This window comes from Melospiza georgiana, chromosome 3, assembly GCF_028018845.1.
Source record: "Melospiza georgiana isolate bMelGeo1 chromosome 3, bMelGeo1.pri, whole genome shotgun sequence".
Taxonomy (NCBI): domain Eukaryota; kingdom Metazoa; phylum Chordata; class Aves; order Passeriformes; family Passerellidae; genus Melospiza; species Melospiza georgiana.
In genome coordinates, this window is record NC_080432.1 from 41,388,759 (window position 1) to 41,412,967 (window position 24,209).

The 24,209-nt window shown below is 37.8% G+C and overlaps 1 protein-coding gene across 1 annotated transcript in view; it reads left to right on the forward strand.

The window, feature by feature from the left end:
• Positions 1–24,209, forward strand: part of RBKS (ribokinase) — a 71,250-nt gene that overhangs the window by 24,278 nt on the left and 22,763 nt on the right. The window contains exons 3-6 of the mRNA XM_058021748.1: positions 225–288; positions 3,023–3,085; positions 10,215–10,379; positions 15,413–15,504. Coding sequence (XP_057877731.1) covers positions 225–288; positions 3,023–3,085; positions 10,215–10,379; positions 15,413–15,504 — 384 coding nt within the window. The remainder of the gene's footprint in view (positions 1–224; positions 289–3,022; positions 3,086–10,214; positions 10,380–15,412; positions 15,505–24,209) is intronic.

Below are 24,209 nucleotides of genomic sequence, written 5' to 3' on the forward strand. Positions count from 1 at the left end.
AGAAGGAGAAAACTGCAGAACACTGTTCTTATTGTTTGCTAATACTATTAATGCATTTTTACCATTATTTCTTATTTATTTTTTGTTGATTAATAATGCAAAGGGCTTCTCAAGAATAAAAGTGTTGTATTTAAATTACAGTAGAGCATTTGGTTGTCTAAAGATAGTCTATTTATCCTCTCACCTTTCTGTAAAGAAAACCCATTATTTTATCTTTTGTACAGGTTGGGAGTGATTCCTTTGGCAATGATTATGTTGCTAATTTGAAGAAGAATGGTATTTCTACAGGTAAAATTTTACTTTATTTTGTATTATTTTTGAACGTCAAAAACTGGTGGTGAAGGATTTATTATTGTTTTACCTTATTAGATATGTTTTACCATTCAGAACTATGAATAACTGTTTTGATGCAGCTGGCAAGAATGAATGAATATGAGAGAGAATATGGGGACTCCTGAAATCAGCTGTACCACTAAAAATAAAATGTAGTGTTATTGCTAAATCTCAGATGATTGCATCATTGCAAGTCACCTGAAGATAGCTTGCTATTATGCAATTGTTTAGTCTGGCATTAATTATAATAATGCCTAGTGAGAAATTTAAAAATTCATTTTGATTACTCATTCTCAACTTCACATTGTCAGAGGAGGGATGGAGTGGAAATTCAATGGTAAATGCAGTACATTTCACCTTTGCTTTGTGAACCGACCCATGCAGCTGATGTTAGCACACATACACACAAAAATCAATGTTAAAAGGTTTTCAGAAAAATGGAAAATGAGGCATCCACAATATTCTATTATCTTTTACCTTTGTAAAACCAATTCCCTCTCTACTGTGCTCTGCTTAACTATATGATCACTTTTTTGTCTACACCACCCTTGTCTCCTTTGGGGTGGACAAGGATAGACAGATGTAATCACTAAGTGGCAATTCAATATTCTGTTTATCTCTTCTGTTTAATGTGCAGCCACAAGCTTAATCTATTGCATTATTCAAGTCCTGCCTTAAAGACAAAACTATCAGTATTTTGTGGGCTTTTTTAATATGCTTATCAGTGTAGCATCTAAATATTTCACAAATGTATATATAGGTTTATTCATTATGTGTCTTTCAAATTAGGCAAGAAACCAAGCAAGGATGCCATGAAACCAGTGTCTGTTAGTGTACAGTTCTGAATATCCCCAAAGCATGCCTACCTTGTGTCTTTGATGGTGTAAATGAAGCAATTATAATGCATAGCACTTAAGAAAAATGCATATATGCCACAAAGAACCCTAATGTTTTCTGATTGAAATTATTGATCTTGCAATCTTAACTTAAATTTCTAAATAGTCTTTATTGCAACAAATGAAAAGTGTAGGGAAAGTATTCAGAAATTCCATCATATTGCAGTTCATTGATACCTAAGATCAGTTGAAGGGCTGGAATGTTTAGGTCCAAGGTCCCAATTTCTGCTGATTGAGTTGAAAATATCTCAGAATTGTGTTTGATTGTCACCTCCTCCATTGATCAGCCCTGGAGAAAAATAAGATATACTGCTGGCGAGGTTGATCCAGGATCCTAGCTTGTATTCCAAGACCTGGAGGCAAGGGTGATTCAGTGTACTCAGAGGTTTTTTCTCAAGATGGTCTTATTTCAGTCATGGGCTTTTTGTCCTGGTTTAATAATTTTCTAGCATATCCCTGTTGTTGTACATAAGGATACTGGGTACTGGATAAAAATCCTTGGGGTAATGCCAGTTCTGCCAGCTCTCAAAACTTGGGTCCTTGTTGTATGTCTTCATGTTGCTCTTCTGTTTCCCAGCATATCAGCACACCCCTTTTCTTTTCAATTCCAATCTGTTTTGTAATTTTCCTCTTTCCCTGTGTTCTTGTCTTCCACAACAAACCAGCTGCCAGTGCTGCTCAGACCATTTAGATCTTTATTGATCTGTTGTTCCTTTTCCCACATTTGAAGTGGGCAAATTGCTGCTCATGCTGCAAGAGCCCTGAGAGCACAGAAGACACACATTCTCTGCTTTCAGCTCCAGTGTGCAGAGACAGAATTCATGGTGAAAAGAAGCTGTAATTGCAAGGGAAGTCCCGCTCTGACCCTGGTAACTGCGCTAGACAAGGGTACCTCCAGGGCAAGTACCCGCAAGACTTCAGCAAAACCAGATGAGCATGATGTAAGGTGTTTTTTCTGCCTTCTTCAAATTGCAGCAGATTGTTAAACTGGCCACAAAGGCACATCTTGAGAAAGAAGCCCACTTTAGCCCAGCATTAAATCCATATTCTACAATGTTAGAACACCAGAGCTCCTTAAACAAAAGGTCCCCAGAATTTGTCTCAAATGGAATAGTAGATTTTTCTCAAATACAGTTTTTGGAGAAGAAAAAAGAAATCCTCAACTTTTTATCAGTTTTCTGCTACAGTGCTACTGGTTTCTACTACCAATTTCCTATCATTGGTTGGTATTTGACAAATTTGCTGTCAGTTGAAAACAGGTTCTTATAGTAGGAAACATGGAACAATCTTTCTAACAGACAGTGCTGCCAGCATGGTATTAATTTTTCTGAATAATAATCCAAAGAGGATACAATGTAACCCCACTACTGCCTTTATAGCATTAGTTAATATTGCTGCTGAAATGCAAATCTACACAAAATGAGATGCTGGGTTGTTTTAGTATTTTTGTTTTTCTTTAGCCTTGACTCTATTGTTTCATTGGATAAAAGAAATATTTCCAAGTAGGAGCAGAGTGCTTGAGAAGGCTGTATAAATAACATGCTTTCTCTAATGCAGAGATGTAGCCAAATTAAAGAATGTTGGACTCGTATTTCGTTTTGTGGGTGTAAATTAACACTTTTTGTTGTTGTTAGCTTCTCTGGCATTGTTGCACATGAAAGAGTAATTAGCATTTTTAAATTGCTGGAGGTTATGGGTTCATTTTAGATTTAATTCAATTAAACTGTGTCACATGCTATTGGTTGAAAGTAATGTATTGAACTAGTGCATGCTCTAACTTTTCCCTTTCTTAGCATTTGTAGGTCAAACTACAGATGCTGCTACTGGAACTGCTTCAATAATTGTCAACAGTGAAGGTACATATTTCTGCTCTGAATTGTCCTCTTTGTTCTGCCTTTTCAGCCATAAAAGAAACCTTTGACTTGTCACTGTTAATTGTGGATTTTTTTTCCTACATTTTTCTTTTTTTTCCAAGATTTTATTCACACTTTATTGCACTTCTGTTTATTGCAGGCAGAGTAGAATTTGGTGCCTAAAAGCAGCAGAATCAGATGCTTAAATTAGCAGTGTGATAGCCATATTTCGATCAGCCAGCTGAGCTATCTAGTTTTAAATTCCTAAGCATGCAGCGTATTAGAAGGTTAAAGGTCTCCTTTTCCACTACAAATTACCCAGTACTTTTACTATAAAATTATTAAGGTTGCAAAAGACCTTTAAGATTATGGAGTCCAACCATTAACCCAGCAGTGCCAAGTCTACCACTAAACCTAAAAGTGCCACATCTACGTGTCTTTTCACTACCTCTAGGGTTGGTAGCTCAGCTGCTTCCCTGTGCATCCTATTCCAGTGCTTGACAACCCTTTTAGTGAAGAATTTTTTTCTAATATTCAATCCAAGTCTCCCCGGTATAACTTGAGGCCATTTCCTCTGGTCCTATGAGGGAAAGGTTTGCCTCCTCAGGACACCAAGTGAGTCATTATGCTCTCAATCAGGAAAAGGACTTGTCTTCAGTATAAGCAGAAATATTTCTGTTAATCTTGTAATTTTACCACAAATCTTGATTCCAAGTTGCATCTGCAGTGATGAGTACACAGTGAAATGGCATTTTTTTCCATGCTAGTTTTCCTTAGCCTATGCTTTTGCTCTTATGTTGCAGAGGAAGAAATAAAGATTTGGCTTGTTTTCATATTTTTTGTTAAGACTGCTAAACTATCCTCAGAAAACTTTATATCTTTTCCTCAAGCATAATTTAATCAGCCAGCTGATCAACCTAGTTTTATATTGTCCTGAACACACAGTATATTAGAAGGTTAAAGTTCTCCTTTCCTACTATGACTTACCCATCACTTTTACTATAAAATCATAGGTTGGAAAAGACCTTTAAGATCACTGTGTCCAACCATTAACCTAGCAGTGCCAAGTCCCCCCCTAAACCACCTACCTAAGTGCCACATCTACATGTCTTTTCAAGCTATTTCCTCAAGCAATTGAGAGCCCTTTAAAAAAGTGTGTCTGGATCAAAATGTGGAGCTCAAGACTGATAACGTTTATGCAAACATAACAAATTAAGTGTGATTGGATTAGTTCACTTCTGGAGTTGCTAAGAGGCTTCATTTGAACAGTTACCACAGCTTAGCTGACACATCAACTTACCAAGCTTCTATGTAACCTGATGGTTGTACATTGGGCTACAGCTCAAAATGGGAAAGGAAACATAACTATTTACTCACGCAGCAAAACCGGGAAGGAACTGTGACTAAAGGCAAGCCTACACAGGAATATTCAGGAAAATTAGGCAAATTAGTTGGAGATGTGAGTTTAATTTTCCCTAAGTAAGATTAATCCAAGCTTTGCATGACAGCTCTAAGTCAGAAATAAGGTAAATAACACTAATACATTGGATAACCTGGATACTGCCTGTTAACTTCCACCTCCTTTTCTGGGTTTGGATCAGCAGGTAGATTACACAGCAATTCTTGACACTTCTTATGCTGCCTACAGTCACTATGGCCATTGTAAACAGGAGGGACAGTGGGAATCCAGTAGTGTTCCTGGGCATCACTGTTTTGTACATGTCTTGCACTAGGCTTGCTGTCCAGACTAGTAGAATAAGAACCAGTCTTATAATTTCCCAATTCATATGCATGGCCAGCTGAGATAAAAACAGTCTAAACTTGAATGAACAGAGGATGACCTGTTAAAATTTTACCACCAATAATTTTTCCAAAGGATAAGGAACGAAACAATCTAGTGGATGTAAAACCTTTATTAGCACCAGGAAAGGGACGTGGATGTTTGGGGCCATGAGGTTCACAGTGGGCTATCTTACATGTTAGTGTCAGTGTGAAGGGTATATGACAGTCTTGTGATTCACATAGTGACATGAATAATGCATAAAGTCATGTAGTTTGTGCCTCTGAGTAACTGAAAAATCATATGCTAAGTTAGCACTGGCCTCAAATTTAATTTAAAATCTAGTAGAAGAGCAAACCTGGTCAGAACTATGCTCTAAAGCAAACAGATGCACAGAATTGGTAATGGTTCTCGTTGTTACTTCTCTCAAAAACCATCTGGCGCCTGAATTGAGTAAATTGCAGTAAAATAGCAGTACTTATGTGCTTTGCTGTTGCAAGAGACATTTTCTTTTTTTTTTTTTCTGTAGAAACCTGGGTGATTTGACCTAAGCAGGCTTTACAGCAGTTTTCAAAGGGCTTGTCTACACATGCATGTTTTACTGCAGTGGCTGTGCTGGCATAGCTGAAACACCACAGCACTCAATGGACTGATGTAAAGTAGTTTCTGCTAGTTCAAATTGTACCTGAAAGGGAAGCATTTGAAGTTGGGGTTGGTGATGCTGTTTTGTGTTAAGATGAGGGACAAATAAAAACCATAGCTATCATCTCTTTAAATTGACAAGTTTTCGCTGCTGTATTGTTACACACCTAACCTTCCCTTCTTACCAATTCTTTACATGTACTGATACTTGGGAAAAATACCAACCCAAACCAGCTGAGAAAAATCACAGGGAGAAGTAGGACATATAAAGGTAGAGGGTATATGATGCTCAGATGTATGAGTGAAGGCAGAGCAAAGAAAAGCTGTAGAGATCAGAGTCAGATGAGGCTCTGAAGGAAATCTTCCCTGATGTTACCTCTGTCTGTCTAACTGGCACTGCAGAATTTCTTGGAAGTTTTTGGCTGGTTAGTGAATTGCACAGGTATAACTCACCCACTATTGTAATTGGCAAAGTGCAAAAAATTGGAAAATATTAGGCACATTTGATAATCTCAAAGTTGATTATATTCTGGGACAATACAGTATAGTTTCAATAAAAGACTGAAAGAGAGGTTCAATCTCTGTTTTAATGCAGAATGGTAGAGAGGTGTTTAACGAGTTTATAGAGCTGCACTGAAAAATGTGCAGCCCACAGATGCTGCAAAGACCTCTGGGCTGGTCTCAGAAAGCTGTGCAGAAATATTTCTGGGATCTTGTGTTCCTTTCAGTTGTTCTCTTTTATGCTGCTGCCTTTTCAGAAAACTTTGATTTGACTAAACACAAGTATACCAGGATCTTGTATATCCAAATCTGTACTTTCTCTCTTAAGGATAAAAGCTGATACATCCAGCTGCTTTTCTTAACATTTTCTTTGAGGTACATCACAGACCCAAGGTTTTGTTTCCCCTTTCAGTCTGCCCTCTTGTCACTAGCTCTGTCACTTAGCACACCTTCTGCTAGCAATGTGATATTGGATGGTAAGAGCTCCATAAAGTGATGATGTACTTTTACACAAACATGTAGTGAGGGAAAAACCCTCTTTGTGGATAATTTTTTACATTATTAACTCTGAAGGTTATTGCAGCTTTGTCCATATCTGGTACTGACTGCTGATGGAACCATTATGTTGGCCTAACTGGACTAGAGGTTTGAACAAGTCTAACAACATTCATATTCATATTCATAGCAAAAATTCAGTGGAGGCACAACAGAGTTTGGCAAGTCATGATTAAAATTCTCTTGATTATTGCAAGTTAGGACTTGGAGCTCACCTACACAGAACACTGCATGATGACCCTCACTTGAGACAGGCATTGTGCTGACTTTATGATAAAGTTATTAATCATTCATGAACAGTGAATAGACATTATTTTGTAAGTTGAGTGTACCTTTGGTACCAAAGCACTACTAGTAAAAAAACCATTCAAAATATATATTTAGGTAAGGCTAAGTAAATAAGGCAAACTTAGAGTACATATGCCAACTTGTTTTTATTATAATTTCCACAGAGGAAAATCTTTGGTGTGAACCTTCAGGTTTATGAAGAAATGTCACCTGAATTTTAAAGACTTTCTACATATTGACTTTCTTTATTTACTTGAATATTTTATGTGCGAGACTCTTCAATATTTCTTTTAAGTCATTGCCTAGAAATTAGGATACCATAGCACACCCCAAACCCACCCTCATATTCATGAACTATGTGATTTGGCAGCACATGTTTTTCTTGTAACATTCTTTTCTGATCACAAATATAATTTTCTTCTGTGTGAATTATTAAGCACAAGCTCTGCAGCCATTGTTACAATCACACTGTTTGATCTGTTTGATATTTTGATTCATTCTAAGCACTACTGATGTTTTTTAGGCTTGTCATCCAGTTTTAAAGATCTTTATTGCATTGTGGTGTTTACTGATTTGACCTTTGATTTTTCCACTGGCACTTCTCATCTGATGTCATCTATAAGATGACCCATGTAAAAAAAGATCTGGCTTGAGTTATCCATCTTTCTGAGAACTGGCAGTAGCAATTTTGGAAGCCCAACTTAGAACAGTTTTTATGTATGCGGCATTTATCCTGACTGGACCCAGTCCCCATCTGGTGTAAGCCTGTGCAAGCTTATTGGTTTCATTTAGCTGTTACAGCTTATAGCAAGTGTGAAAGTGGCCCTTAATATTCTAGCTGATGTCTGCAAAACTCAAAGTTATATAGATGTTCCCATCAAAACTGATATTTTTAGTCTAAGAAAAGAGATTTTAGAATTAACAGTAATGCAGTAAATACATTATTCTCATTCTTGGTGTGGGTAATGTTTTACCTCACTGGAGTAGTTTTAGAAGTTAGGTCTACAGTTTAAGGCTTCACCCAGGGTTAACAGAGATACACAGACTTTTCTGGACAATAGTTTATCTCCTCCTCAAACAGACATATAAGATATATAAGACTAAAAAAACCTCTGAAAATATTTGTCTCTTCTCCTTGTTGAAGGAACATAGAAAAACAATTTTTCAAAATTAATTTTCTTAGAGTTTTCTAGTGTGTAGGATTTTTTTTTAACTTAAAAAATTATTTTATGTTGGACAAGATGAATCTCACCCCTCTTTGCCATCTGTCTTTAACTCTGTTGTCCCTGATGCTGAATTCCCATCTGATTTCCCTGGCAAGAAATAATTTCTTTCAACAAAATGGTTGCTGTTAATGCAAAATTTTGTATTAATTGTGAGTGCATGGGTCCAGATTCTGCCTTCATGCACTCCAGTGCAAGTTTGTGGTGATTGCTATCATTCAGTAAGTCTGGTATACATAGCTAAGAACAGAATGGGGTGAGGGGGGTTTTCCTCCAGCTTGGGTTTAGTCTGTCTGGACTGTTGCACCACAGTAGGTACTGCATCTCCCTGGCAGGTTTGAAAGCAGTCTCTAAGTCTCTGACCTTTTGTAGTTAGGAAGAAAATCTTCAGCCTATGATCCAGTGTAGCACAGTCTACCTTGAATTTGTACATATGGGTTTGAGCAAACAGCCCCCCTTACTGCCTTGGGCCATTACCTCCAAAGTCTGATAATAATATACATGTCAGTACAGCTAAACAGTTCAGCAGGATAATGCAGCAAGACATGTGAATAGAGTCTGAGACTCTAGGAAGCACAGAGGCCAGGCAGAAATGAAAGAGATTCTTGTTCCACTGATTCTGTCTTTTACTGCTTGCACTGCTGCACCCTAAAGCTATCAAAATATACGCTCCGCAAAATAGGCACAATTTGCCTTAGAATATTTCCCCAACGGGATTCAGATATCTTTGGTAACATTTACGTGTTGCAGAAGGTTTTTTGTGTTGTTTGCTTTTGTTTTTTATCCAAGATGCCCATCATTGTCTGTTGAAAAGCAGGGCGTTGGCTTTTAAGTGCTGAGGTTTTGCTTTTCATATGCAGCTGTTCTGTACCAAACCATTGACAGCAGAATTGCTTTGGAAAGCTTGGGTCCCTCCCTCTGAGATCACTATATTATTCTTTCCATTGTCCTGCTTTCTTTTTGGAATGTATTTAGAGAGAGAAGCTTTGCACGTTCTTAGTCAAAGGACTTTGAAGTCACATTCAACAAAAATAATGTATTAAAAACATAAATATTTATTTGCAGAGTAATTCAGTTCATTACAGAATTGGTAGCCTTTAATGATTGACAGTCCTTAAAGGAATCTTCAGCGGGGGCGGGCTGAGCCTGTAAATCAAGGAACAACTGACTTATTGAAGTTAATACCTGAGTGATTAATAATAAATTTTAATTGGAAGGCACCCATGCCTGAAGGTCTCTAAGTGTTGTAATAGAGATTAAAAAAAAAAAAGAAATTGCAATAAAAGAAGGTGATTTGTGTGTCTGAAGAAAAACAAAAGAATATTTGGAACCTACGTAAATGAACCTCACCTAACTGTAAAACAAACTACAAGAATAAAAAGGATCTTAGATGTGCTTTGAGACATTGCCATGCTTCCACACGCACAGCTTTGTTTAGATTATTCTTCTGGCCACCTGTAAGAGCAGAAGAAGCTATTGCCCACCTTTTTTACTCACTTCTCATAAAACTTTCCTAAGACACAGGCATCACCTTTCTGGGCTTTGGTGACATGCTGGTTCTGGTTTTCATGATGATGAGGAGCACTAACTTGAAATATTTCAGGTAAATGGTGTAAGCCTGCTTCTCTGAAATCTAAAGAACATGCATAATTTTCTTAGCTGTGTGAAATACTTTTTGTTCCCAGCTGATGGGAAAATTAAAATTTTTATACCATTTTTGGCATATGAATTCAGTAATCACATTGATGCTTTTCTCTTCCAAATGCTACTGGAATATTTTAGGAAGATGCAAATATCACCCTCAGCGTGTATCCACCATCTCTACTGTGACTAGTGCAGTGCTTCTTTAGAGTTCACAGAAGACACCAAAATAAGACTGTGGAATGCCCAAATATGATCTTTCCCAAAGGAATTTATATTGTGTTTATTGTGCAGTATTAGTTCATTAGTACCTCAGTCTTTTTTATTATCCTCTGAAATATTTGTGTATTTGAAAATGTCAGCAATGCATACAATTTTAATGGGTTTTTTTGGGAAGCAAATTGAAATACTCATCTGAAATGTATTGTAAAAAGTGAAAGGAATTGTTTTACGTACTTTATTGTCAAAGTTAAAGTTAAAAAACACAATATCTTCTCTTTAGGACAGAATGTTATTGTCATAGTCCCAGGAGCCAACCTGCTTTTAAATTTTGAAGACCTGAAGAGGGCTTCTGATGTCATCTGTAAGGCCAAAGTGGTTGTTTGCCAGCTAGAAATAACCCCTGCTGTTTCTCTTGAAGCTCTGAAAATGGCACGTGCCAGTGGAGGTAATTTAACATAAGCCATTCTTTCTCTTTCATTTGTGCTACATGAAAAATACTCTTTATCATGCTTTCTAAATAAAGATCCTGTAGTCTGTTCTGGTTTCTGTCATATTAGTTTTATTTAGAATTGAAACAATAGCCAACAAATTCATGCTATGCTAATGACAACTGAATTCACTTAAAAATTTTTGCAGTGTTAACCTTGGATAGCAAATCAACTCCTACCCTTATAATCTCCCTGTATATGTCTGGTGCTGCCTTTCCTCCTGTTTTCATGCTGTGACTAAATACAGTATAATGTTGGTAGGTCAGGCACTAGCAGAACAGGCATAATGAATGCAAGTCAGTAAAGTTCCCCACACAGGAAAGTGAATAAAATTACTTCAAAACCAGACTTATGCCCTTGTTCTGCCAGCATAGAGTAGGTATGGCTGTGGTTTTTTGTATAGTAGTTGACATCCTTAAAATTAAAAAATAAAAAGCTTTTGTTTCCTAACTAAAACTCTTGTGTGACTGGGCATGATGCCATGGCATAGACACAGTCATGGTCTGTGAAATTATTAGAAAATTGTTACTGTACTATACTTTTAAATGTAGGGCATTGTTCCTGCAGTGTAGCATATACGTAGATGAAAGCTGATATTTTGCTTGAACAGGATGGGGTTTCATTACCAACATAATGTTTTTGTTGTTTAAGTGCCTGTAATGCTTTCAGTTACTCAAGCACAATTACCACAGTATTTGAACACTAAGTAAATAATTATGCAAGAGAGGCATCTATATGAGATTTAAAAAATGTTTTCCCCTTCTATCCAGAAGATCGGGCTGGGAGAAGACAGCTCATAGCATAGTCAGTCATGCAGCAGATCAGGGATGCAACTGGGATCAGACTGCAACTGAGATTACTATTTTCTTGAAGCTGAGCCCGGGATAGCTCCAGTAGATCATGGCATACTGGAACTGTAGGCTCTTCAGTTCACCTTCTGCACCATGACCTGTTGTGCACCTGTTGTACTATATTTCTGTCATTACCTTTTATGAAAATGGCTAACAGCATTTTAATCTAATGGTTAATGGACTCTAGTTGAATAATTAATCAATATCCATGACTTATCTTGTCCATTTCTAACTCTATGAACAGTTTTGGCAAGATGCTCCACACTTTTGTCACCCTCCTATGGCAAGATGCCAGCCTGTGACAGAAGAAAAGACAAGATTTTTAAAAGCAATTGAGAAAAATTCAAACCTGATACGCAGAACAGACATGCAATCACTTAGCAACTGTAGACAGCACAATATATCAAGAAAAGTTAACTGTGAGCCAGCTGTAGTTCTGTGCTGTCAGTGTGTTATCATTGTGCAGCTCTTCTGTCAGGGAAGTTTGGTTGCTTCTGCTTTAAAACAATAGGCTACACATGTTCAAATGTCATGTGCCATCAAATCTAAGTAAACAGCTGAGTTTGTAGCGCTGTAAAAACCTATCTGTAGCCAACAGTAAATTGTTAATGCAATTCTCTTCTTTTAGCTTGTATTATGTAGCACTTCATGTTAGAATGTTCACTTGACTATTTTTGTGTAAAACAGATGCATACCCAGATGCTTCAAACCTCTGTTTCGATGAGGGTTTTTTGCTTGTTTTTCTTCATTCTTACTGAAAGAAATAAACAAAAGAGAGAAAGAATATGGAGACACAAGCAAGAACTCTTTGCTTCTCGGGTTGTGAATAACTATATGAAGTGGGTATAAATTGTAGTGGAAATGTGACTGGACAAATAAAGTTTTGTAGTGGTCAATGGTGAGAAGCTGCTGCTGCCTCCAAAAGTCTGGTTTTGGACTTCTCTAATGACAGACTCCATAAAAGATGGCTGATAATGCCCAGCATATTAATACTGTAGTGAAAAATGATCTGGAAGTCCCTCAGTTAAAGGTTCCATGTCACTTGCAAGAAACAGATCTATTTTTCGGATGCTTCAAGCTTTTAATCTTGGGCTACAAGTTTTCATAACAGCTGTTTGTCTGTGGTTAAACTCTTCGCGATTTCTGCCAAAGCACTGTGGTTGCAGAAACCAGGCAATGGAAAATGCCTCCCACCCTACCCTAGCTTTTGAATTATGAATACCAGCTACCCTAAAATTTACTTTAGACTTGATAGCAAGGCAGCTTTCTTTTAAAGATAAGCCTCCACAATGGTATGGAAACCTGCCTGACTTTAACTGTATTTTCAACTTTTGGAAAATAAGTACCTATCACACAGACATCAGAAAATTGTTAAGAGCTTCACAGCTACCTTCCCCTGAGGATCAGTCCATACAGGCACTTGTCCTTTTGGGCAGCATGAATTCCAGTGTAATTCCTGAATCTGGTTTTAGGCAACTTCTTTTATACTGTTAAGGATCTTTTGTATGCCCAGGAAGCACAGAGCAGCAGCTTCCTCAATTTCAATACAGAAGACAAAAAGCTAGATGGAAATGCTGGTGATGGAGAGTTGATTTCAGGCAAAGGAAATATAGGAGAGATTTACTTGATTTTTGGGCGTGGCAGAGGAAGAAAGAAAGGAGAAGGTGAAAGAGGAACAAAATTGGAACAGAGATTAGGATTTGTTGAATAGATATTGGAAAATGGAGGTAGAGTCAGGGAGGAGGCTGTGGGCACTGGAAGTGGGAAAAGGAATTGTGGGCCATAAAGAGAGCAGATGTGGTGAAAGTTGAGTGAAAGAGGTTATAATTGCATAGTTCCTATGCAAGGAGGCATAAAGAATAAAAACCCATTGAGGAGAATGGATCTTGGCAAAGGGAGAGAAGTGACAAACTCAAGGAGTAGTCCTATAGGAATCTCATAAACACAAAGCCAAGTACAAGTTGCTGCACCTGGATGGAGCAGCCCTGGTATCAACACAGCTGGGGGATGATCAAGAGCAGTCCTGGGGACAAGAACTTGGGGGTGCTGCTGGGTGAGAGGCTGGACATGAGCTGGAAATGTGCCCTCACTGCCCAGAAAGCCAAACCTGTCCTGGGCTGCAGCCAAAGCAGCGTGGGCAGCAGGGCCAGGGAGGGGATTCTGCCCTGCTGCTCTCCTGGGACCCACCTGGAACCCTGCATCCAGCTCAGGAGAGACATGGACCTGCTGGAGAGAGCCCAGAGGAGGCCACCAAGATGCTCAGAAGGATGGAGCACCTCTCCTGCGAGGAAAGGCAGTTTGTTCAGCCTTGAAAAGTCTTAGTGGTGACCTAGTTGCAGCTTTCCAGTAGCTGAAGGGAGCCTACAAGAAAGATGGAGGCAAACTTTTTACAAAGCATGCATGAACAGGACAAGGGGCAATGGTCATCCAACCCAGGCCATTCTATGATTCTGTGATTCTGTGAAAGAATTTCAGCAGAAAATAAGTTCCTCAGGATGACCAAACAGATTATCCTGTTCAAAAGCCATGCTCTTCTTCACAACCTGAAAGGGGATCTTAGGGTTCCACTATCTACCCCATGCTCAGCAGATAGTAAATATGGGAGAAAACTAATAGTAGTATATTATGTTGTGCTCATGATCAGTCTGTATTACCTAAAACCCAAGTTGGAACACTTCCAGTGCTGCTCCTGACCCATGAACATGTCAGTATGATACCACATGACAGTTTGTTTTCCAGTATGTGCTGGTTTTTGTTTTACCTAGGGAAGTATACCTTAAAGTTTTATGTTTAAGATGACTTCATTAGTGTTGCAGTTAAGAAAATAGGAAATGCAAGAGTTAAGGTTGCCTGTGAAACCTTAATTTGTCTCCTTTCTGCATATGTATTATGTTGCAGTCTTTAATTATGTGATCACATGCTGTTTTTCAGTGGTATGTGATCATATAATTAAAGAGTTTATTATAATACATACTGTATTGTAATAATTTAGGGGAGCCACATTAAGATTTCATTGGAATTCCTAATCCTGGCATTTTCTGACTTCTGAGTAAAAGTCTTTGTCACTTTAATACTGTTTTTAATAAGACAGGTAGAGAGGCATGATACAGTTATGCAGTCAAAGGCTAAAACTTTCTAAGTGTCAATCACTAAACTTCTTGGTACTCAGATTTCAGAAGTCTCTGTGCATCTTTGTCTGTTGGGGCATTACCTGGGATTCAGAGATGTTCAGGGTGTCTGACTAGTACATGCTATAGCTTACAGTCTAAATATGTGTTAGGACTGAACATTTAGGCATCCAGATTGGAAGATTTGATCACTGACTATAAGGAATATTTCTGAACTAAGAGTGTGCTTTATTTAAAAATTATGGCCTTGTGGTTAAGACTCAAGTATTAATCATGGAATTGGCAAAGTGAAAAACCAAGGCTGCAGACTTGCTATGTTAATAGTGAGTAAGTCACTTACACTGTCCTCATGACAAACCTTTGCTTCTGCTACTTGGGGCCTTAGGCTACTACAGTTTAAAGTTAGGGTAACTAACATATTCTACCACATGTTAAGTTTAGGTCTAGCTCTGCCAGATAGCATACTAAAAATATGCAGTGCCTTGTCTACACTACAGTTTTATAATGTGGCATTTTGAACAAGTTAGGTAACACATTCAGAAGCATATTTAACTCCTTGTCTGGACATGCCCTTCATTACTCCATAACTCGTGATTCTTCATGTACAGAACTCAGATAACAACATTGAAAAATTCTAGAACTAAATCAGTTCTTGTAAAACTTATTAATATCATGGAAGAAGCATCATCAGTTAAACAAATTGCATTAATGTCTAAGCATTTTCTGTCTTTATTTTTAATTTAATAATTTCTTGGGGTTTTTTTTCTGTAACTTTTCTGTCATGTTCCAATCATGACAGGTGCCTGCACATGGATTAGAATGGAACTCTAATATAATAAGCAAAACTTTTAGTATTTGTTTAAGAGGAGTATGCAGACACTGAGAGTAATTTGTGTGTTAATAATAAATATTGGGGTCTGTGATTGAAACACAATGGTCTTTCAAGTGACAGTTTATGAATCTAAAACACTCCAGATTTAGATTTTCTTTTTCTTTCTTTTTTTTTTCCAGTAAAGACTTTGTTTAATCCAGCTCCAGCCCTTGCTGACCTAGATCCACAGTTTTATACCTATTCTGATATCTTCTGCTGCAATGAAACTGAGGTAATTGTCATATATCATGTTAAAGAAGGGGTCTTAAGCAGGAAAATTTCAGCATAGTCTTCTCAGAAATACAGCATAGGGAGCAGGAAAATTGAGCCATGCTCTTCTTACCTGATCTAACCAGCAAAGAGGAGTATTCTAAGATAACTTTATCTTGCACTTGAAATTAAATTAGCTGTTTGCAGCAGGAAAGTTGGGTCCAGCCTTCCTTACAAGTAGATCAGCAAAATGCATCCATGAAAGGACACTTGTTAAATGTTATCACTGAGTGGTAAATATTAAAATAGTTCCTTGTCCTTGGTCTGTGGTCCCTTGATATGATTAGCAGGAATGCATTAGCCATAGTGTTCTGACAGTTTTAAACTCTGTTGCCAGGAGGTGATGCACGCTTGCTGCACTTGATGGTAAACAGTAGCTTCATATGCCTCTTCCTGTCAGATCTGTTTTCAGTGAATATTCTCTGGCCTTCAACCTATATTTTGCTTTTTTCATTTTTTCCCCCTCCTTTTCATCTCTTTTCTAATTCAAGTTATTTCTCCCAAAGGAAATCGGTTTTGTCACAAGAGACAAATTAACCTCATCCCATAAGACCTTTGTTTAAATTTGCTACTTATTAGCATTAGGCATGCTGTGTTCCTTCCCCTCACCCTCTCTTTATATAAACAGGAATGTGGAAGAAGTAACCTATTGAATAGGAGCAATGCCCTGATCAGAATTAAAGTTATTTCTAAAAAACATGAATTCTGCAATGCACATGATCCCTTTGGGTGGGGAGGAGGGGGAAGAGCTAAGAGAGAGCGTGGCCCTGCTTACTTGTCGTGTTTTTTGTCTGATGACAATGTCTGTCAGTGTAAATTTTTGAAGGCTCAGTTACCCTCTTTTGAAATTTCTGTTAAATCCCATCACAAACTATATCAGAAGTTCTCAGTCCATGAGTCTTTCTAGCATTTAAGGGTCAGCCTAAGTAACCCAAAAAGACATGTAAATTTTATTCTGGGATGTTTCCTTATGGGTCTGCCAAGTAGACATGGTCCAGAGAATTCAAGAATTAGCTAAATAGCAAGGTGGGAGATGCTATGGCTCTTCAGGCCTCTGAAAGCCAGAGTTTCCAGGATGACTGGAATACAGTTATCAACTGGATACAAGTTGTGGCTCAGACACTGTACCACAGATATCAGAATTCAATTCTATGTGATGAAGAGAATGCTAAAGAAAAGTATTTATTCTTGTTCAGGGGACTCGCGGAACGCCAGTATCATGTTTTCTTAATGCTATCAGAAAGCTCTTATGGCTGGACTATGCCTCTGGATTGGCTAAATGGTGCAATGGCTCACATTTTGGGCTGAGAACATCCATACTCTCCCACTACTTAGTAAATATCATTCGTTGTTTGCCTTTTTCATAATGCCACTTGTTAATATTTTTCCCCCTGCAAAAACTTCTCCCCCATATGTTAGAAACAAAACTTTGTTTTTCTTTACTTGTCTATTCCTGACTTCTCTCTCTTTGCATCACATGTATTAGAGTTTTCCTTTTGTTGTACTTTATTGCTAGGGGACAGTCTTGAAAGAGGCATTCTTTAGAAGTGAAGCTTGCTGGATCCAGGGGTATTATTATTACCACCACATGGAGAAAAGAAATTACTTCTATTTAGAGAACAAGAAATACAGGTGTATAATTATAATAGATCCCTGCTCACTCATCTACCTTTTCCTGCAGAGCTGGGGGTACAGTTTGCATTCTTTTCTGCTGTTTTCTTTTAAAAAGTAATTACCATGTGAAGATAGCTTGGATCACTGGATGCAAGGTCAGGCACAGAAATAAGCTCTCTGCTGTTGAGGAGGCTCATCTCTTCTGAATTTATGGAAATGCTAGACATATGGGAGTTCCTGCCAGCCATATCATGGGAGCATAAATCCAAGTGTACAGCATATTCTGAGAACAACAATGGCTCATAAATACCTTTGGTTTTAGAAACAACCTTTTGAAACTTTGCAATGAAATCGATTATGTTAGCACAAATGTAATATTCGATTTTGTTTGATTTCATTCTCTGTGTGTGTCTGATTTGTATTGAATTGATTTTTAGGAATGAACTATTGCCATTGTTCCTTTCTTGTTGCAGAGAAAAAAAGGAAAAATCAAGCATTTGTTTTTCTTATGTCACAAGTTTGAAAGTAGTTTTTTTAGTAATTGTTGTATGTTCATATACCATCTGTTTTCTGTTATCTTTCATGACTTTCTTTAATTTCAGAGCTCTATAATGAGTACACTTGAGAAGTTTGATATACAGACAAATGTTTACATACCCAAATAAAGGTTAGCAGTCACATCTCTGCATGACACTTAAAATCAGCAAGTTAATTCTACAAATATTAAAGATAAATCTAATTTTTTTAAACTTTATACATTCAACTGACTACATATGCATTTCCATCATCATCTTAAATAAGGGAGTACCTAAGACTTTGGTGATTCTGAACATATACTGGGAAAAGATATTTTTATCCTATTTTTTTTAGAAATTCCCTTAGTATTTACTGGCAATTGCAGTTAGAAAATAGCATTTGGATAATATGGACCTTTTCTCTAAGCCACTATGGTCATTCTCTTGGATTTTAAAAAATTATTATTCTCTATGACCAAATTTATTGAATGTCCGGCTTGCCACTTCCTTCCTGAGGTGTTCTGTTCCAGCTCCATTGCCTCTCTTACTTGGTATTTCTAAGTCTCAAATGTCTTCCTTATAGCCAAAATCCTATTCCAGCTTTACCCTTTCTGGAATTTTTTTTTTTTGTTATCTGGTGTTTTTAGCTACCTCAAGGAAAAAAAAAAAGTGCATTTCTGCTTTATCTTTACTGAGTTTTTTAAATAGTTAATAAACCACCTTGGGTTTGAAGGTGAATTCTTTAGAGCTGCCCAGTTCAACTGCTTCTAAAACATTCTTTTAAACACAGATGTGTGCTCTAAGACAAGATTAAATTTACACAGATTTTTTTTTTATTGCTTGGTTTGCCTTTCTTAGTAATTTATTTTTTCAAGTATTTATCACAATTTCATCATAATATCCCTCTCTTCCTTGTTCACCAAGAAAAACTTAAAACTTTTAAATTATAAAATCCTGTGGTTTGTGGATAATATGTGAACAGTATGTTTGTAACAGAAAATCATGTTGGCTGTCAAAGAGAACTCCAGCCATATAGTTTAAGACATCTTCATAGACTGTGTGGAGTGTTTGAGGAAAGGGGATGGTCCTTGTGTTTAGCTGAATTATTACTGAGTCAGAAGTTTCTGTTATTTATAGCTCTAAAGGTTAGGGTCTTGATCTGCAATGCCTTTGTCCCAGAACAGAAGTTTAGAGATGTCAGCTCTAGTGTCAGCCATGGGATGCTGGCTCTCAAACATGCAAATATCAAATACAACATCAACACTTTATACTCCATTCTTTATTAAATGCTTTAGGATTTAATGAAATCACATGCGGTATCTGATATAACAGCACAGCTTGTTCATATGGATTACGTGCTAGAGAGAAGCAAACAAAATTACACTATCAGTGAATTATCTACCATTAGTTTGTCTAGAAGGCTCTTCACAAGCTGTTCTTTTCACTCTTGCTTGTTGCAATAACAGAGGGTTTTTTGTCTGACATTACTTTCTTTTTATGTGGTTCATGAACAAAAATGTCAGAACAAATCTTGCAAGGTTATCAGTTCTTTCACTGCTTAGCCTGTAGTTCAGTTTTATCTTTTCCCAGAAAGATCAAACTTGTTGAGACTAGTTTGTTAATTCCCAGATGTAGCACAGCCTAATCCCTGAGGTTTGTGCAGGAATGTGCTAGTTCTCCATTCCCTTAATTCTTCTAATGAAAAATAAATGTATCCAGTGTCATCCTGGTGAAAACTAATGGTTGTTCTTTTCAGTCATCTATAAATGTTGAAAAGGAGACAACCCTATACCAGACAAGGAATAGTTACCATTTTTTTCCCACGTATTTGTGTGATTCCTTGCTGCAGATGGCTCAAGGCATAACCACAATGTCAATACAGTTCATGTGTTGTTTTTCTTTCTTAGCATGTGCATGCAGTTACATAGCCCTGCAGGTTAGGAACCAAAATATATTGCACATCAGCAATTTCAATTTGATCCTAAACGTTTTGAAGAACAGCTGCTTCTCTGTTCACAGACTACTGAGGAGCCCTTCATGAGAAGAAAACCTCCTGAATGGTTACAGAAAATGATTAAGTTTGACAAGCTATTTTTAATGCAAAATTGGGAACTACTTTCTCCCTAATGTAAAATGGGTATCAGACTTCTGATCTAAATAAGGCCTTGCAAAGATTTAATTAAATACTAGCATTGGAGCTTCAATAGTAGAAAGCTTCAAAAGTAGAAAGTACAAGTTAATTGCTGATTTTGTTAAAGCTGTAAGATGTATAAAAATAACACTGAAAAACAGATACATTCCTAGTGTTTCCTTTTAAGTGTTGCTGTCTATTAACAGAAGATAGATAATTTTTTGAATAAATATTTGTTAGTATGTCCAGAATCAAGAGACATTATTGCCTTTTGCAAGATTCAGAGAATATGAAGTTTATAAAACTTTTTCTGTAGTCCGGGATAAGGGTTTAAGTGCTGGGATTTAAGTACTGGGATAAGTATTTAAGATACTGCTTGTTAATATAGTGAGATTAATAGTAAGAATAATCTTCCTTAAGAAAATATAATTGATCTCTCTAGGAGTCAAAACAAAACCAGGTCCTTTAGAAATTCCTTTAGAAATACAGTATTTCAGAACATCTCTTGAATTTGCCTCTTGTGATTTAAGTAATGGAAAGCTACTATTCTGCCATTACTTAGAAGCTGCCAGCAATTCACAGTATATTTTATTTCCATCTTTGTTCTAAACCTCTTTTTATCAGTTGCTGGAAAGTATGAATTTTCCCATATTTAGTCTAAAATGAAAGATGTTACTTTTGGGAGGGAAATTATAGCTTCAGGCCAATTCGTTTCAATCAGTTTTTAATTATTCTAGCACGATAAGTATTTCTGCCTGCCTGTATGTAAAAATTTTTTAATTTGAAACAACTGGAACTAGCTTGGCTTGTGGCCTGACCTTGCAATTTCTTATACACTAAATCTGTTGTACTACTTCTTGGGGACTGTTCACATGTGTTAGAATTAATGAGATTGAGTTCTTGTTGTGTCATTCTCAAAAGAAATCTTCTAAGGTACAGGCCAAGTTTGTAGCCAACTGACTTACTGTGTTATAATATTTGAAATGAAAAGTATTTTAAATTATCATATGCAGTTTTAGATGCATTAGCCTTAAAACTGAGACAGTTTCCCTGTTATTATTTATTATTTCTCTTCCAGTAGTACCTGGGAACATTTGCTAAGTTGTTATTGTGCTAGGTGCACAAAACCCAGTCCAAATGATGGACTGCTCCTCAAAGAATTAATACTTCTTGTTATTTCACCAGTTTGTATTTGCTGAGGATCAGAGGATTGTGGAAGTTAGGAATAGGCCTCTGGATGTTCAGCTAGTCCAGCACTTTGGTGAAGCCTGTCCAGTTTAGGATGGATTGCTCAGGGCTTTGTCCAGTCAAGTTCTGAATCTCCCAAGGCTGGAGCCCGCATGACCTCTGGGCACGTGTTCCACTGCTTCATCACCCTTGTGGTGAAAAAGCTTGTCCTAATACTGGAATTTCCCATGTTCTAGTTCGTGCTTGTTGTCTCTAGCCCTATCATTGTGCACCTTCAAGAAGACTCTGCCTTCATCTTCTCTATACCCACCTACTAAATTGCCCTAGACAGCAATTAGATGTTCCCCTTAGCCAGGAGTTCTTAAGGTTGAACTAGCCTGTTTCTCCCAGCCTCCTCTTGTATGTTCTGGTCTCTGGCCCTCTGATTGTCTGGATGGCCTTCCACTGCAGTGTGCTGTGCTAGCCTCAGTGTCTTACTTGTGCCAGAGTTGCCAAAACTAGAGACGATGCGGCAGGATTGGCTGTGCAAATGCCAAGCGGAGGATCCAGAACATGTCCCTGGAGGTGGCTGCCCCAAATGCACCGCAGCTAGAGGAACTGGCAAATGCTCCTATGCTGGGAACATTCTCAGTTGTAGCCAGCGTAAATTACTGTCGCTGTTGAAAGAAGTTAATTGTTTTGGGTTGACTTTTGCAGTTAATGTGGGACCCAGGGTGGTGTTAGTTTTAACACAGATTTGCCTGGCAATCTCAGTTTGTTTCCAGGCCACACAAATGGCTGTTCTGGCACATGAGAGTGGGCCATTTGGACAGGAGTGGCAAGGAAAAAGCAGGGCCATTTTCTTTTATGTAGCACTTCTGGTTTGTGTCAGCTTACCATGACTAGACTCCACAGTCTAAAGAGAGACAGAGACATAACTAAGATTGGTAAAGACTATGGCCAAGAACCTTCCTATCTATGAAATTAAAAGCTTTAGCTAAATTTTTCTACCAGTCTTGCAAACAACATTTTGAAAATAGTATGTAGATTAATTATATAATATCCATCATAGGTTTATTCTGACAACAGTTGTGTGGAATGCCATCTTGCTTTAATAAGTCCATTTTACTGACTAGTTTTATGGGACTAGCTGCAGAAAAATAAAATTCTTCATTTGCTGCTCTTTTGTACAGTATGATGGCAAATGTCCACGTTGGGCTTTTAGTATTGTTATTTAATTTTTTCTTTACATAACCATTAGTTATTTCCCTCAATTGTACCACAGTTTGTTTTTTAAATAAGATTCTACTGAAGGGAGGAACTTAAAAACTCACCACAGTATTTAACATCAGTTGACATTTACTGCAATTTCTAATCATTGGCACAGAATCTGTCTGGCTTCTGCTGCTTTTATGGTTCTTCCAGCTTGTTCCAGTGTTTTTTAGTTGTACCATCCTGCTGTAGATGAGTTAGATGATAATGGTTTGAAGCAGCCAAAGATCTACTTTTATACAGACTCTGTCTGTTCAAAATAATTTTGTTTATTGGTATAAGCAGTGTAAAGATGAAAAGAAAGATTTCTACAAATATCTGTCCCAAAACAATTCTTTCACTACTCAAACAAAAAATCTTTTTGATTTGGGACATGGGAAGCACAAAGCTGACTACTGTCATAATGCTAAGCATACAGGTTGTGTATTTCATTAGGAAGAATTATTATATTAAAATGCTTCATTTACCTTGCTCATGAGCTTATAGAAGCATAAATATCAGGTAAATAAACCAATATTAGATTTACTGTTACTCTATAAAAACCAAATCCACTTTCCTTCTGGAGACTTTTCCACAGAGTTAGAATGTTTGGAGTTATTGCCCCTCATAAAGTACTCTGAAAATTCAGTTTGCCTGTTTCATTCAAGGATTTCTGTGAAATTATTTTTATTCTTGTAGCACAGGGCGCCAGGTGTTCTGAATACAGGAATACATAATTCCTGCTCCAGAGATATTAAAATTCACAAAAAGACTCGGAATTTTCAGACACTTGAATAGAGTGTACCTATATATTTTAATATTATATGTCATCTATCTGTAGTTACTCCAAAACCGTTATTAGTGAATTGATTTCCTGGAAACCTTGGAAGAAGATACAGTCAAAAGATTTTGTGAGATACTTTTCGAAAAAAAAATTCTTACCAGAAAATATTTTTATAACTTTTTAAAGACTGAAATATATTTAATATGCTTGAATAGTTTATACCGCAAGAGAAGTTCGAGCAGCATGATGGCATGCCAAAGAGAAAATTGGACAGATTTAGTTGCCTTCTTATAATTTAGATTTTACTATATTCTTGTCTGGGATCAGTGTGGTTAAAAAAAGTAATTTTAAGTTGGGTGTACACGTTGACCACGCACAAGTTTAACAACCGAGTCCTGCCGCACCAGGCTCTGCCTCGCAGTGACCACATCAACAGCGCATGAAATAATTGGTGCTCTTGCCTGAGTAGGGACTGCAGCGCTTAGTCATGTGTGTTTAAAAGTGAAGCGATTACGGCTGTGCGAGTGGTACGATGGACGCTAGGGAGTGTGCGGGCACGGTGCGGCCCTGCGGAGCGCGGCGCGGCTGCTGCCGCCGGGGCCGGGCCGCAGCTCGGGAAGTGGCAGCGGCGAGCAGTGACTCAGGGCTGGGCGGCGCGCTCGGCGCTGGCTGCCGCAGTTCCTGTCCCCGCTGCCGCCCGCTCCTCACTGCGCTCCTCAAACACGTGTTCGGTCACTTTGTTACATCGAGAACTGCGAGCGCTGAATTCAAGCTTCAGGCATGCGGAGGAAGGCCGTCTGAAATGTTTCAGCGGCTGTTTCCCAAGAAGCTGAGCTGCCCATGCAGCAAAGGTCAGGAGAGTGGCTGCTGAATAGGTTCCAAAGAAAGTTTTCCACTGAAAATAAGCCCGAGGAGTGTGGAAGTTATGCTCGGCTATGAAGCAGGTATCTGAAAATGCTTCAGGCTGCATTCTTCAAGATGCAGCAGCAGCCTTGTAATGCCAGCTACAGTAAGGCTTCCCTTTTCATGGGCAAGCAGGACAAAATTTAGTGAAGACAGCAAAATGTAATGTGTCCGCTTACTTACAGTTGGAGGCATACAGTATTATGCCTGCTAGACTGTTTCAGAGAAAAGACAATTTCTCTTCCTTTTCTTCCTGTTTCATATTTGTTCTTTTCCCTTCCAAAAAGAAGAGAAAAAGCACA